General features: G+C 35.8%; 1 protein-coding gene across 1 annotated transcript in view; it reads left to right on the top strand.

Annotated features, from left to right (window-relative positions):
- The window catches only part of lrp1bb (low density lipoprotein receptor-related protein 1Bb), a 348887-nt gene that overhangs the window by 83750 nt on the left and 248019 nt on the right, over window positions 1-17118 (top strand). Inside the window, exon 2 of the mRNA XM_041264893.1 lies at window positions 10231-10368. Coding sequence (XP_041120827.1) covers window positions 10231-10368 — 138 coding nt within the window. The remainder of the gene's footprint in view (window positions 1-10230; window positions 10369-17118) is intronic.

A 17118-nucleotide genomic window follows, 5' to 3' on the forward strand; every position in this document is an offset into this window, starting at 1 on the left:
AAACTGAAAAGTGTTTCATTTGGTGATTTTATTATAGAGTGAGTGCTTTTAATGTAATGTATTAACATTTTATGATTTAGTGAATGTACTTCATTATAATACATGTACAATCTGAATAAATGACGCCTTTGTTTCATTCACATTAATTGCATTATACTGCATGATATATGAATTTAATTTTATTAACTGTATGACTTATTGTATAGCAAACTTAAGTTATTTTCTTATAATGCATTACATGTAAAACAGAACATGCTATTGAACGATGAACTCATAAACATCAAACTGAGTTTTCTTTATACTAAGTGTAGTTGATTTACATACTGAGGTGGATTCAATGTAACGTAAACTGTTGTTGTTTAAATCTTTAATAAATTATACCAGTTTTGAATTTACCATAATTCACTGTAAATCTGCTGATTTTTCTTCAGGTAAATTGTAAATGACTTTTGATTTAGTGAGGAGATAAAAGGGTTTATGATGTCAGGCATAATTGTCAGGTGTCTAGAAGACTTTTTACATGTTGAGACAGAGCCACAAGTGCTGTCGGTTTAGTTGTTAATGCCGCTAATGTGGCTGAGGAAAAGACATACAGGATAATACAATTAAACTAAATGCAAGCAGACATCTAGAGTTTCCTATAAATAATGACTTTATAGTTGTGTTCCCTTTAAAATATATTAGTTAAGGGATTGACCTAGAAACAGTGAGAAGTAAAATAATCTACTTTACCAATTTTAAAGTGTTGTATAATTTGAAATTCCTGTTGGTAATTCCAGCAATGTCCTGTTCAATTTAACCTGGTTTCTCCTGGCTTTTACACTTTTGGTTGAAGAGCTGGTTACAGGCTGACAGTGAATTTCAAGACCTTTTACCATAAGATTTGAAAACCAAGTGGCTGTCATCTTCACTGTAAGGTTTTATCTAAAGTAAATTAGAATTATCCAGTAAAAAAACAATAAATGTGTTCTCCAGTTCCAGAGATGCTGGTCATGAACCTCAGTATAGATGGAATTTGTAATTTAACAATATTTATAAATCATTTTTTTGAAGATTTACCTTAGCATGTATAATGTTGATTAATATGCAGGTCATGAAGCCTTTAAAACATCTAAATGGAAAACAATGGATTAATTAAAAACCAAATCCCAATGAAAAGACGTACAACACAGTGTGGCACTCTTTCTGTAAGCATTTATTCCCAGAGTACAAAGAGTTTAGATTTGTTTGAAAGCACTATTATTAAGAGAAAGGGGGGCTGACTGGAATTGTGTGTTCTATAAGTTTAGTGCCACAGATAATGAGGAATGACCAAATCAGTTCCTGCATTTTCAGTTTTTTTAAAGGGATGGAACTCATCACAAATTGAGCCACATTGCTCCCCATTTAAAATATTCCCGTTGATTAGGAGCAATCGAGTAGTGCTAACCATCTACTGACTGGTAGCTCCAGTTCTTTAATTAACCATTTTTATAAATGTCTCAAAAAAAAAAAAAAAAAAAAAAAAAACAGCGTATGCGTTCACTACAACGGGTGATAACTTCATTGTACCGAATGTGTGAGTAGGTTTTCATCATTCCAAGCCTGGTTAACTTCCTACAGACCTGATTAAACTGATAATCACATTGAACACAGCTAGCGAGCTTTCAGCCGAAGGCTTTCAGCACACATTAAGTATAGGGATTAGCTGGTGTAGGGTGATTTGTCTTTTTGTTCTTTCAGTTCTTGGAGGAGGGTAAATATCATCCAAGTTTAATTAAAAATACTATATGAAAAGCAAAGAAGACTGAAGTGTCAGCTTTTTATTTTGTCAGTGGAAAATAATACCCCAGTCTTTCATGGCTTTGATGTTAATCAGGAAACTACCGAAACTACAATTATCCTATATTATATCGATATAGATATATAATATATATATTATATATATAAGAATATAATATATATATATATATATATATATATAAAGATATGACGTTTTTCTACTGCGAGAAGCTTGCTGACATTTTCCCCATGAAAACTCTTGTTCATAGCCATTTGGAATGTGAGTTCGAGAAGGTGTATTTTTAATAATGATATCAAAAGCTTTTATATGTATACATATGCACATTTGAGAAACAACATTTAAAAGAAATTGTACATGCAGGTTAACAAATATATCCAATAAGTAGAATCCAAAAAACTGAAATCTACTTTAAATTAAACAATGACATTATGTTGTGCCATATTTATGTTGTAGACCTTCACTACTAGTTTACTGGTCCCTTCAGAGCTCTGATGACTGTGCAACCACAACAAATCCCACCTGCATCTCTACTTTACTGTACACTATAGCAAAGAGTGTGGTCAATTTAATAAAACTCCAATTCCCAGAAAACCCTGAAAGACACAGCAGTTCCCAGTTTTAAAGACACAGCAGTGGGCACCATTGAGTAAACTACAAGGCAGATCTGCCCAGTCTATTCATGCTAATATGCAACCACTTTTCCCAGTGACAGTGGCCTTGTGAGCGTCACAAAAAAGTACAGTTGCAAACATTATAGTTCGTCTAAGGTAGGTAATATTATTGTTTAAAAATGACATGTCAAAGACATCTGAAAATTCAAGTTGAATAGAAAAATAATGAGTTAGTGGCTGAGCTGAGCTGGGATTTGAAGTAGGTACTTCCTGGTTGCAAGCCCATTTCTTTAACCACTGGACCACAAAGCCTCAATCTGTAATTACAATTAGTGGACTATCGGGTGATTATATTAACCAGCTCTCGCAGTTGAGATTATTGCATTCTTGCATTCTTTAATGTATTCCAGTCTGGCACAGTCATGGCAAAAATATATTTTGCTAATTCTTCTGAAAACAAATGCAAAAGAAACCTGCTGTCAAACCTTTTCACACAAACTGAGGCTGTGTCAGGCATAGGTTGGAGTGTGAAAGTTCTTGTGATCAACAAGGTGACACAATCTGTTTAAGAGGTTTTGGGAGTTGCTGGTATTATAAGTGCATCGGTTCAGGTGGGGGTTTTACAAAGCCAGATTGTTTTACTCAGCTAAACTGAGTGGTTCAAAATAGTAATGACCATACCTGCATAGTTTGCATTTAATTCAGTCCCCATTCTGTATTGTATTCCATCCCCAGCTTGTTATCTTGGAAACTTTTTTCTTCTCTAAATCTAGATCACAGTTTGAGGCTCCTCCTGTCTAAAGCAAATTGCTCAGGTCAGGGTTCATTAATTTATAAACAAATTAACCAAACAAAATAAAGCAATATTGTTGTCTGTTTTATTTTCTAACAATTTTGGTAGCAGACACATCACATTTTAGAATTGGCAGTATATAAATACTAGTACTGCATTTATCCATAACACTTAATTAAAACGCTAAGCTAAAACTTATGACTACTGTAAGTTGATGTATTACTAACTAGCGGGGTTCCGAAAAATATAACATTACACACTCCCACGCATTGCTTCAACTTCAAATAACGTACCTGATTTTCATTGATAAGATCTTGACAACAGTTGCAGCAAAATTTGGGCATGTGTAACGTTATAGTTTAAGGAACCTCACTACTTACTCTTTGTGGTAATATGTGCAGACAAGCTAAGTAAGAGTGTTTGTTGTGTCAGCAAAGATTTGGACCTACTATTTTAAAAGACAGCACTGCTTGCTACCCAGCGTAGTAGAGGGATGAAATATGTTCCCCAGGCTTAAATTACGTATAAGGAGCTGTGACAGAAATACAATGAGTTCTTGTTATAAATCTCCCTCTCGACCTGTGAGGGTGCTAAATAGCGAAAGGAAAAGTATCTGGACGGGCTGGCCTGACAGTTCGTTTCCAAGGTCGGGAAGTTGGTCAGCCTGGGTGGAAGTGAGACTCTGTTGCAGGAACGTATTGACCCAGAAGGTAAACGAGGTAGCAGCTGCAAGCTATAGACGCAGCTGAAATCGTTTACCAAGGGATCATGCGGGGTAGCATAAAAGGGGCCTGAGAAATGCTAATCTTTTCCTTATTACATATTTTTTTTGTAATATAGTACAGTCCTACAGGAACCTCACATGGCCTGGCATACAAAAGGCAAAATAAACACTGCACAAAATCTATCAAGCAAAAGGTCCCTGAAAATGGCTCACATTCCTCCGCTAACAAATGGATGTCCCACATCCACACTTTTTACTGAGAAGATTACTGAGAAATCCTTTTATGATGTGCCAATGTAGCACCTGGAAAAAAAAAAAAAAAGGATCAGGCTACATTTATAAGGATCCAGGCTACATTTAATTGTTGTTAATGTTTAAGCAGTTAGGTGCTTCCACTTTGATACTTTGGGACTTACATTAATTCTATTCGACACAAAGTTGAAAGTTTAATCTTCAAAGGTTTGATAGATTGTTTTCCAGCCTGAAGAAAAGGGTGTTACTGAAATCGCAGGCCTCCATGTATAAACCAAATGTGTTTTTAAATATTAAGAACAAAACACAACCTTATTATTTACTGCATGAAATACTGATCAGAAATATATAAAGAAGGAAAATAAATAAGCAAATTGCATTATGAAGCATCAAAGCTAGCCCTGCTCATTCTTGATGCAACATTGTAATCCCCCTGTGGATTTGTTATAACCTGCAGGGTTGGGAATCATGTGTATGCCACTGCTGTAGTGCTCTCGAATAGTAAACTTTGCTAGCGTCTTTTCTACGACATTAGTGCTTGTTTTATTGAAATAAACAGGGCACTGTATGAACGAGGAAAGCATCTTGTCAAAATGCTCCCAACTAATCTTGGATAAAATCTTGCCTTGTCTCAGGGATCCTAACTTTTACTAACATCCTTGCTTTGAGTTTCCAATACATGTTGGTTATAGCTGCAGTGGACTAATTAATTAATATCTAATGGAAGTGGTTAAGCTTTTTATTTACATGCAGGCGTTTAATGGTGGAAATTAACTTGAAATTCTGCATCTTGATTGGCTGAGGCCCTCTACAACATTATTTTAGGTTTATAAAAAAAATAAAATAAAAACATCATGCAACAACATTATTGATAAAACTGCTGCTTAAATATCATATTATTTTTATGTAAACCCATGATATTGATTTTAAAACACAACATTATAACCTTGCACTATTAACAAGCTATTAGGTGTGATGAGGCCATGGTTTATTTGTGTTGACATTTCAGCAACAGGAATGTCTTGTTGAACAAAAGGTTAGCCAGATCTCCTCCTAGGCTGGCATAAGGTTATAGTAACTGAGAGCTCCAAGAACAGAAGAAATGTCAGATCACATTTGAGACATAAAGCTTCAGTAATATAAAATGTCAGGATGTGTCAGTGGTAAAGCATGATGCATGTATCTCTCAACAGAATATCTTTAAGTTTGTTTTTGTTTTGTTGTACATGTAACATTTTGGAGCAAGTCATATGTTCTTAGAACAAACATTGAATTGACAATAGAACTGGCACAGGTGTCGTTCTCCATCCTTTGACCATAGTTCCATAGTCCAATTTCTGTGTCCTTGTGCATGTTTTAGCCTTTTAGTCTTGTCCCCCTTTCTTAACAGAGGTATTCACTGCAACACAGCCTTTAAGTCCTGCTTTCAATAGTGACCTTTGTACTGTTGATATGATGGACGACACCTGTACCTTCTGTCAGTTCTGCTGCCAATTCAACGCTTGTCTTGTTTTTATTCATTAAGTATATTATATTAAAGTATTGCTCATCCTTGTTAGACAGCTTTTTGGGTCTTCCAGTCCTGGGTTTGTCAATAACAGATTATATTTTTCTGTACTTGTTGATTATGCTTCGGATACCACAACTAGAAAATCGAATAATGTGAACTATTTCACTTAATGTTTTCCCTTCTTTATGCAACTCAAGGTTGTTATAATAGTAGAAAACACTGATGGAGGCTTTGAGTAAATTGTTGATGCTCATAATGCACCAGAGGAGAAAAAAAAAGACTTGCATATGTATAATATTGAAGACTTAGATGAAAACTAAACTCCATGAATAATGATAAAACAATGTGAATACAGACAGATGGTTGCTTCTTAAAGCAAATGCATCAGCAATGAAAAATGAATTGGGAAAGTCTATGTTTCAGTCAAATACATGTGCAGCAAATGCATACTAAGTGTGAAAAAGAGCCATTCATGTGTGCTAAAATGTATGTCATACGCTGTTTTGTTGCATGAGGGATTATAGCTCTTTTGTGCTGGTTCACATGCTGAACCCATTGGCGATACTAATTTATGTGCTTATTTCATAATTGTAATGTTTTTTAAGCCACTCTTACCAAAACATAATATTAGAATAAAATTATCTGGGCAGGTAATAATGCATACAGAATACTGATTCCATGTGTTTTACTTGAAAACCACCCAGGTTAAATTAATTTATATATACTGTATCTATCTATATCTATCTATATATAGAGACAGACTAGGGGGTGGAGGAGAGAAAGATGTAGTCCAGGAGGGGCTAAAGGACTACATCCCCCAGAATGCCACAGGAGGAAGAAAGCAAGAGATTCACCAAGCTTTGATAATTAATGATTCTCTAGTGATTAGCAGGCAGGTATTTAACAGGAACAGAAATGTGTGTTCAGTGCATTCTGTGTAAAGGCAAGAAGCTGTCAGGACATGAAAATCACTGGAGAAGAAAAGATACTGTCTGAAACCTTAGCTATGCAACGTGAAGAATTATTATTATTTATTTATTTATTTAAATTTTAAATCGGTAAACGGCTTAGCCATCTGATTCTAGTTAGACCGTTAAACAGTTTAGTTAGTAATCCAGGTGGGAGTTAGATTTTTTATTTTTTTATTTTATTTGCTGTAAATAATAAAAACGGCATGAAAGTGCTTTAAACTTCAATTTCTGTGTATGCTATCGAACCTTTAAAATCAGTGAGATTTTGTATTATATATATTTTGTGACAAGGTGAGGCCATATATCTTTGTAATAAACACAGGCAGGATACTTCAATTGTAGTACAACAACACATGTGGTGTTCTTTATTCAGTTCACGAATATCATTTACCCGTAATAAAACATCAATTCATTGAAGTTCACCCAGAACATAAACAGTTCAAGAGACTACAGGTAACTTATTTTAGAGATCTCTCTCTCTCTCTCTCTCTCTCTCTCTCTCTCTCTCTCTCTCTCTCTCTCTCTCTTTCTCTCTCAGTAGCCCTGACTGACTTTATTACATATCCCTCCCCTCAGCTCAGCTCAAACCCAGAGGTTTCTCCAACAGTGCGCCCGGGAAAGACCATCAGCATTTGCATTTTTACTGCCGCTATGATGTTCAATGGTGACTTTGTATGGCTGTAGGGACAGAAACCACCTGTTGAACTGGGAGTTTTTCTCCTTTTTAGTTTTCATCCACTTGAGTGGAATGTGGTCAATGACTAACGTAAACTCAGTAGGTAATACCGCAGGGTCTCAATAACCCAATTCACTGCCAGACTTTCTTTTTCAACCATGGCATATCTTATTTCCCTAGGTAGCAACTTTCTGCTTAAAAATAGTACATTGCAACAGAACTGCATCTATACCAACATCAGAGGCAACTGATTGCAATATAAACTTTTTTAAAGTCGGGCACTATTACGGGGTCCCTGCAGAGAATGTTGCTAAGAGTCTTAAATGCCTGTTCAGCTCACTCAGACCACTTGACCATATTCAGTTCTTTATTTTTGAGCAATTCTGTCACAGGAGAGACTACTGTAGCAAATTCTGGGACAAATAAACGGTAATAACCAACAATACCTTCATTCAATTTTCTAAAGTCATTGCAGAAACGTCATGTACCATTAGGCATTGGAACCAAGACTATTGGATTTGTCCATTCATTAGATGATTCCTCTATCACTCCCAACTCAAGCATTTTTTTTTTTTTAACTTCAGCTCTTACCTCGGCTCTCTTAGCCTCTGGTATTCTATATGGCTGCAACTTGACTCTGATCCCAGGTGATGTCACAATGTCATGCTTGATGACCTTTGTTCTTCCAGGAAGGACTGAAAACAAGTCACTATTTCTCTTAACCATCTCTTTTACCTCCTGGCCTTGAATCTAATTTAGTTTAGAACCGATATTTAATTCAGAGACTGATGCACTAGTCTCCACAACTTCTGTTTCCCATACTGCCATCACTGTATCCCACTGCTTTCAAGGCCTGAGCAGATTAACAAGGTATAACTGCTCCTTTTCCCTACGATCTGGCTGATCGATCTTATAATTGACCGGCCCCACAGCTTTAATAACCTTGTAGGCCCCCTGCTAACGTACAAATAGTTTGCTCCCTGGAGTGGGAACTAGCAGCAATACCCTATTCCTAGGCTGAAATGTTCTGACAAGCCTGGGTCTTTTCTAAGTGTTCCCTAATAATAGGGGTCACCCATTTAATCATATTCCCCAGGTCTTAGACATGCTCAACTACATTTTTTTCTGTACTACACTTATCCTCTCAAAGGGGAGAATTCCTTAGAGGATTGGGGTACCTCATGGATAGCAAACTTCAGGTAAGGAAGCAACAAATCCCAATCTTTCCCATCCGTCCCAGTTATTTTCCTTGCATACTTTTTAAGGTTTTATTAAAACACTTGATGAGACCGTCAGTCTGTGGATGGTACTCAGAGGCACGGTTGGGCTTGGTTTTGAGAAGGTCCCAGAGATCTTTATTAGCTTTGAAACAAAGGGGGTTCCATGATATCTTAAAATTTCTTTTGGAATCCCCACTCTAATAAATAGGTGCAACAATTCATTAGGGCACTGCACCGAAATGTGCCCATACTCATTGCACCTGGACCATCAGTACTTTCGATACCCATCTCATTAATTTTCCGTTCTATGCTGACAAGTGCCTCAGTCACTGCAGATGAGAAACAGGGACCTGGTGGTGCCATACACCTTCCACTTCTTAATAATCGTCTTGACCATGCTCCAAGGGATATTCAAGGCCATTGATATTTTTTATACCTGTCCCCTGATCTGTGCCTTTCTTTTGAAATCGCCTTGGGTGCTCATGGTTGCGTCTTTGCTTTGAAATGCACTACCCAGCAGAGGGAACCTACAGGAACTGCTGAATTTATCCTGAAATCATGTGAATCACTACAATTTAACACAGGTTTAGGCCACTTAACTTGGTGTGTGATTTTGAAGGCAATTGGTTACACCTGAGCTAATTTAGGATTGCTGTTACAAGGGGGGTGGACACTTATCCAACCAAGCTATTTCAGTTTTTATTTTTAATTCATTTGCTACAAATTTCTAGAATATTTTTTTTTCATTTGGGAGTTGTGGGGTAGGATGTGCAGATAAATGAAAACAAAAAAAATACTATAAAGGTGAACATTTTGAAAGGGGGTGTAGACTTTCTATAGGCACCGTATGTATATATGTATGTGTGTGTGTTATATATATATATATAATATATATATAATATATATTATATATATATTAATATATATATATATATATCGTGCACTGCTCTGCTCTAATATATACAGTATAGTGCTCACCCTTTAAAACACTGTAGTTGGGAGCCATTATTAAGAGGCTGTATTATTTGTGTTCCAACTTATAATGAGAATACTAGTGTTAGTGTAATGGCATGTTGGGGCAAATGGTAGCCATGACCATATGACCTTATAACCTGCTTGTTTCACAGTATAATAGGCTGCCTTATAAAGGGGGAGCACTGTATATTTGTAATCTATCATCACTCTCAAAAAACAACACAATCCAATGGAAAAGTGGGATATTTTCCCAGATGGCTGGTTCAGTGTTTTCTATAATGGAGTTATTGGAACATACTAAAGCAGGTCCATTTCTCACCTTGCGGCCTGGCTTTAGATGGGGCTTCTTCAGCTCAAGAGACAGTCTATCAGTATGTGTGCATGTTAATATGACTGATCTGGATATTCAGAGGAATGAGAGACTGGCTGAAATATGCCTTTTTTACTTTCTTGTTTGTAGTGAGACGTGTTTTGTTTTTTTTTTTTGTCTGCTTTTTCTGGTCAGGGTTAACTTCATACCTTTAGGTATTCAGAGTTGTTGTTTTTTTTTTTTTTGTGAAGTGCTTACGTTTTCTTTTCCACCTGTTGGTAATAAACCCTGCCCTATGTTCCTTCTTCCATTTGCTTTTAATTTATATATTAAGTCGTTCATTTATTGACTCTGGCCTACTTAATTCTAAGCTTGTCAATCATTGATGTTTTGTTCACTTTTTAGGTACTGTGGAGATGTTGGTGAAATGCCCTCTGAATCACATGGCATGTATTGGTACAAACAGATGCATTCACAATAGCAAAGTTTGCAATGGAATACTGGACTGTGTGGATGGATATGATGAAGGGGTGCAGTGTCGAGGTGAGTTGTTCTTTATTTTTCATGGCTTGCAGTAAGGTCATACTGGCTGTAATAAACAGCATACAATATATCCCGACTCTTGTTGTTTTCATTAAAAAACTGTTTATATGCTGAAGTAGCATTTAAGTATTCATGGTACAGATCCAAAACCTATTTATTGATTACTCTGATATGTATTTTTTATCTTTTTAGTTGTAATTAAGTTTTTGTTACTGTCTCAACTGTAGACAGCTTCAGAAGAAACACCAATAGGGACCAATTAAAAATGGAATATGTTGGTTAGCTGTATCAGTTGAAAACTTCAACCAGATAGACTGCTGTTGAATTCTTAATAAATAAAGTCATATACATTTTCTTGGCATGGGCTTGTATGGGTATTTTACTGCCCGCTGGCATTTTGATACATTGGGACAGATTAAGCTTTTGCACAAATGTAAAGTTTCTATGCATTTTCTAAATATAAAGCTAAAAGGTTAGTCATTTTGGTGTTAGTAACTAATCAACTTTGTTAGTTGTTTCCGTGTCACACTGCAAAAACTCAGTGAATCACATTAATTGTGCCCTGACTGTAGGTCGCTTTAGTGTATGCATGTATTTGAAAGTAGTTGAAATGCCAGGCTTCGTCCTATTGTAATATTTAAACAGTGACAATATTTAGATCTGTCACTGCTTGGATACATTGAAAGTAGCAAAGCTCTTCTGACACATTCAGTTGAATTGTATTGTTTACAATCAGTAACATCTTCCAGAAGTAAAATTGCTGCTACATTTTTATGTAAATTATACTTCGTACTGTGTAGTAATTTGTTGTTTTCCTCCAATCCATCAACTTTCTTCCTAGATTTAATTTAAGTTTTTATGCTGCCCAGTAAGTGAAAACAAATCATGAAAAACATTTATATAGCATGTAATAGTGTCTATTTCTGTATACATCTGCTGGGTTCCAATGCAACTTTTTAGAAAGAGACACCACTAACCTGCTATAGCAGTTTCAGAATATATTTCAGTATAACCTTCTACTTATTATGGGGTTATGAGGGTTAATCCCTCAGTGAGGGTGCCTGCACTGCTTACAGTATGTGCACAAAGCTAATGTAGTGTGTGGCCCACATTGCATATGTGCAGTGTGCTTCCACACCATATTTTAACATTCAGAAAGAGCATACTGTAGCAAGAGTAGTTTGGCACAACAACTGTCTAGTTATTGCATTTTCTTAAGGGATTCAAGGTGTTTTGCTTATACATTCTGATAATTCTCACAGATTGGAGGAGGAAAAACAAAAACAGTTGGATTTGTTTCCTTGTGTGAAGGCTCCATATGCTTGTAGTGGTTTGATCTGCAGTATCTCTTCAGAATTGTATTGTCTGTCTCACATTTCTCAAGTAACATACTTGTGACAACACCTCACCTCCTTGGTCGAGTTGTACAGAACATGAAGCCAACAGTTGAAAAGTCATCTTATGTGATTCTCAAATGATATCCTGTGATACCTAATATTGGGGTAAAATAAAATATGAAAGTATTGTGGTTTTTCACTAGAGTTTTTTTTTTTTTTAGCTTTAAAAAAAAAAAAAAAAAAAAAAAACTTTTTAATTGTGTCCTTTAAAAACAATATGAACTAACCTTACTCATTTCTGCTTCACGGAAGTGACCAACTACCCTGCGCGTTCTGGGAAAATTAAATTACTGCAGCAGTTATCGTGAATGCCAGTGAGAAACTTGAAGTGGAACTATTTAGGATTTCAGACAGATGACAACAGTAACCTGGTTGAAAGCGGACAGTCAAAATCTTTTAAAGAAGTCAAAAACAAAGGAGGAATACATTGAAGCATCTTTCAGATCACCACCTCAATCTCTTTGCCGAAGTTTACTTTTAATGTGATTTTTTTCCGTTCTTTTAGTTTACGTGAGTCTCAGTGCATATTACTTATAAAAAAAAAAAAGTCACAACAAAGATAACACAAAAACAGGAATGCGCTAGAAGCTGATCAAAAAGGGAATTCATTGATGCTTGTTTATTTCGTCATTACAGTGCATTTGCTAGAAGCTGCAAAAATATAATTTGCTGACGTGACATTAAAACTCTACATAAAAAATGTTAGCGATGTTTTTATATTCTTTGGATTTTGTGTTAATCTGTATTTTATGTGCGTCTATTGTGATAGCTCTGAAGTCATGTATTTTGAATTGCATGCATGAGAGGTGGAAAGATCAGAATGAATACATACTTCATTGCCAGCATATGTTTCCCTAGCAGGATCAAAATAATATTTCACCTGCAGAGGAAAGCACAGGACCTATAAAGCTTCTGAGTCACACTGCAAAAGTCCGCCAATGCAGACCGCTACAGGTTCAGCATGAAAGCAATAAAAAAGTACTAACAGTTTATTCTAGTAGCTGAGCGGTTGTCTTTTGTTGAATGTACTTTCTGTGCAAGATTTTTAACAGCTAAGCATGATTGGCTGAATGGCCTCCTATCGCTAATAAAATGCCCTTTGTTCTTATTTAAGGTGCACTGGGGCATTGTTTTGACAGAGACAGTTAGATGGAATACACTTAAACAGAATTCTGTTATAATAACATGTAAGAGGAAGGCATCTACATTAGTGGCCTGTTTGTTTTAGAAATGTACCATTAAATTAAAAAAATATATATTTGAACTTTTCACTGTTGAATTGTGTACGTTAGCAGCATTTTTTGGTAAAGCAGTTTTTGCCAGATTTTTTTATCCACTGAACTAATTGCCATTAGTACAACTGTATATCCGAACTTTAATGTTTTGTTGGCCTTGTTCTCTTTGTAGCTACTCATTCTGGCCTGGAAGGTTTTCTGAAGAGTAGAGGGGAATTTTTAGGCACAGTAAGCGGATTGTGAATGTCCGGGCATGCAGTATGTATTAATGTTGAATGCAAAAGTCCGCCAATGCAGACCGCTACAGGTTCAGCATGAAAGCAATAAAAAAGTACTAACAGTTTATTCTAGTAGCTGAGCGGTTGTCTTTTGTTGAATGTACTTTCTGTGCAAGATTTTTAACAGCTAAGCATGATTGGCTGAATGGCCTCCTATCGCTAATAAAATGCCCTTTGTTCTTATTTAAGGTGCACTGGGGCATTGTTTTGACAGAGACATTTGGCTTGAATATGCTTAAACAGAATTCTGTTCTAATAGCATGTAAGAGGAAGGCATCTACATTAGTGGCCTGTTTGTTTTAGAAATGTACCATTAAATTAAAAAAATATATAGAACTTTTCACTGTTGAATTGTGTACGTTAGCAGCATTTTTTGGTAAAGCAGTTTTTGCCAGATTTTTTTATCCACTGAACTAATTCAAAATCATTTGAAAGTGGTTATTTTCAAAATATCTAACACTATAAACATGTAAAATGAAGACATATTGTATAAATTGAAGGAATATAGTGTTTGTGTGTATTCCCTAATGTAACACATTACACTATTAAAAAAAAAAAAAAAAAAAAAAAAATGACAGTGTACAGCCACAGGTGAATGTAATGATTGGATTGGTTTGGGGATTGTTAAACTGTTCAATTGAACTGTGTGATTGTTTTAGTGGAAAGTGTGGAATGTGGCCAGGTGGTAATTGAATGAGGAGAGTGTGGAGCTGAAGGAGTGTAACAGTGAAAAGTGTGAGAGGTACCATGATAGCTGTGCTTGGGTGCTGTTTTGTTTATTTGAAGAGTTCTGTTGTAGTGTTCAAAAACTGCATTTCACTGAATGAGAGTTTTAGTCACGTTACAGGGGGGAAAGCCACAACAAAAGTGATCTTGTTTTACAATCAACACTTCTACAAGAGTTTAATTAAGACATTAGGTCAGCTCAAACCAAACTTAAAGGGACATTACGTCATTAAAAATAAAAACCGAAAGAGCCGTAACTATAAGCAATAGAACCACAATATACCACTAACAACAATGTAATGAAAGAAAGATAATGGAGAAAGGCGATTTTTTTTAACTGTTTGTGTAATTTTAACTTGAACAATGAAAATAGATACACAATATTTTAAAGGCTCGTGACCTGTAGAAATTGTCTTTGTGTGCAATCATTTCCACGAATGTATTGTTCCCACATGCAAACCTGTATCTCTGCATGTGTGCAAGTAAAATCCACAATTTATATATATATATATATATATATATATATATATATATATATACACACACACACACACACACACACACACACACACACACACACACACACACACACATACACTTACGTGTGTACCTCTGTTCACATTTTACTACGCTTTTCTACAAAGACCTACGAAAAACTATTTATAGTAACCATTAAACAACAACAAAATGGAATGAACGATAATGCTTTTTTTTAATCAAACGATTACAATGCAGAGAAATCAACACCAAAATCAAACAAAAAATACAATGAAGACTTTTTTTAAATTATACACCTCTAAAAGAACAGTATTAGAACATTGTAAGAAATTATTAGTTTAACTTATTTACAATAGTCTTCTCATAAATCAGACAGCAAGTGAAGTGTAACATTATTCTATATATTTAATAACACTATTCCACGTGTATAACCGTTATAACTAGGCTTGATAATATATATTTTTTTCTGCCGAATCGACGATTAACAAGCTTTACCGATTTTAATATCAAAGTAGCAAGCCTAGTTAAAACCTATTCCTCTCAATTTGCACAGGTACTTTTTTCTTTGGTGGGGTAGGCCTTATAGTTACTCCTTCCTTTACCGATGTATCACTATCAGTGTCAATTAAAGAAACGCTGAAATTAAAATAGTCTACGAATTGTATTTTGTTTGCTGTGGCCAAAGCAGATAAAATAATGCAACAGGGGCGGGGCTTTGCTCCAAACAGATATACTATGGTTTGACTGTGGCACTAAACTGTAAGATTGCACTGTGTCTAGGAAACTTTCACTAAAAGTTATTTCACACGCAACATGTGCAAACTAAATAATTAACAGTTCACTTCTAAATGTGTTACAATTAATTTAGCTTCATAAAAAGAAAATACGATTGGAGTTATACTCAACGGTTTCTTGAAGCTTAGACTTTTAGTCTGCTGGTTTGGAAACTCAATCTGTTGAAGTGTCCAGTACAAAACTCTCCTCTCAGCAACAAAGTCTTCAATCCCACGTTGGATCAAACTCGGCAACAAAGCTTTCAATTTTCAATAGAATCAACAAACAGCTGCAGCGGAGTCTTGAATCCTCGGTATAGGATCCACAACAGCGCCCGTCCACAATGTCCTCTTCTCTTAATCTTTAGCTACGCAGGTAGCAGGGCACAGTTTCTTTTGGTTACGATGGTTTTAGGTGTCAGCCGACCCAGGCTGGTTTGTCTGATAACAGTCGCTGTAAGTTTTACAGCAGTCTTCTAGCCGGGCCTCAGTCTCGTTGCTTGAGGTCGTTGACTCGCTGGCAGCTTGCTTCTTTGTTTTGCTTCTTCGTCCCATCTTGATTCCGTTTTTAGGCAGAGTCACGGAGCTGCAGCTTTGCTTAGCAGAGTGACAGCACCTTGTTTAACATTCGATGTAGCATTCAACCTTGTTTTGATTCAATGTTCAATTTCGCTTTGATTTTTATAATCTTTTTCTCTGCTGAGTTGCCACTTTCACAAGATCATTTGTGTATTTTGCCTTTTTAATTCACAAATCTTCGAGATTTGTCCTTAGTCTGCTTCCATTTGTCCAGCAGCTTGTTGTTGCAGTTGGGACTTGTTGACATCTATACTTTTTGTCTTCCTTGCACCAAACCGCTTGTGTTTACAGTTTTGCAGTCTCTTCACTAACCTTTCAGCCTCACCCAGTCCAGATGCCCCCCTTCAGTTCAATATTCCTGTCAGGAACCCAGGATCCTTTTTTCTTAAGACACAGCATTTTGATCTTTTTCCTAAGACACAACAGTTTGCTTTTTTCCTAAGACACAGCAGTTTCATTAATTGGTCCAATTATATCATTAATACACGTTTATGTATTATCATATTCAGGGAATATGTTCTACACTACTCTATTGTCATTATTGTAAAACAAGTCGCTAAGCTGTTTTATGCTACATTTTTTGTAGTTATTTTACAGGAACACATTCAAGCTGCAGTCTAAAAATATATAAGTAAATACACATGCATAGCTACAAAAATAAATAATTCAGCAGTAATAAGCTCTTCAGGTCAATGTGTAGGCTCTACAGCCACACATGTCAAGGAATACCTTACATAAATTAATGAAAGCCTCAAAAGGTGGGACATGCCAAACCATCCATATCTTACATGCACCCAGCGATGTGATTGGCAGGGTAACATTCAATGATAAGGGGAGCAGTGAATATATATATTGTGTGTGCATATATAGATTATATATATATAATATATATATATATAGGTCTTAGATAGTATAATATATAATACCAAAATGCCTTTATATATTATCGGATATTTCCAATTCCAGAAACTATTTGTAAATGCCTTTAAGTAGTATTTATCGGTAAGTATTCAAACCATTCATTAACACACTGATTTCAAATCAAGAAAAGCTGCCCTCCCCTCATCTTTACAATTGACTACCAATCAAAGGCAATTCACTTTGAGTGTTTTAATAACCGGGTGGAAGCAAATTTTCCTTTCATCCGGGGTGCTGACATTTTTACTGCCGTACTGGTGTATCGAGGCTGTAAACTGACAATGAAACACTCAAATGCTGAAGTTAATTGTCATTGATTGGTACTCAGTTGCAAAAAATGGGGAGC

The sequence above is a fragment of the Polyodon spathula genome, chromosome 11 (genome assembly GCF_017654505.1).
Source record: "Polyodon spathula isolate WHYD16114869_AA chromosome 11, ASM1765450v1, whole genome shotgun sequence".
NCBI classification, from domain to species: Eukaryota; Metazoa; Chordata; class Actinopteri; order Acipenseriformes; family Polyodontidae; genus Polyodon; species Polyodon spathula.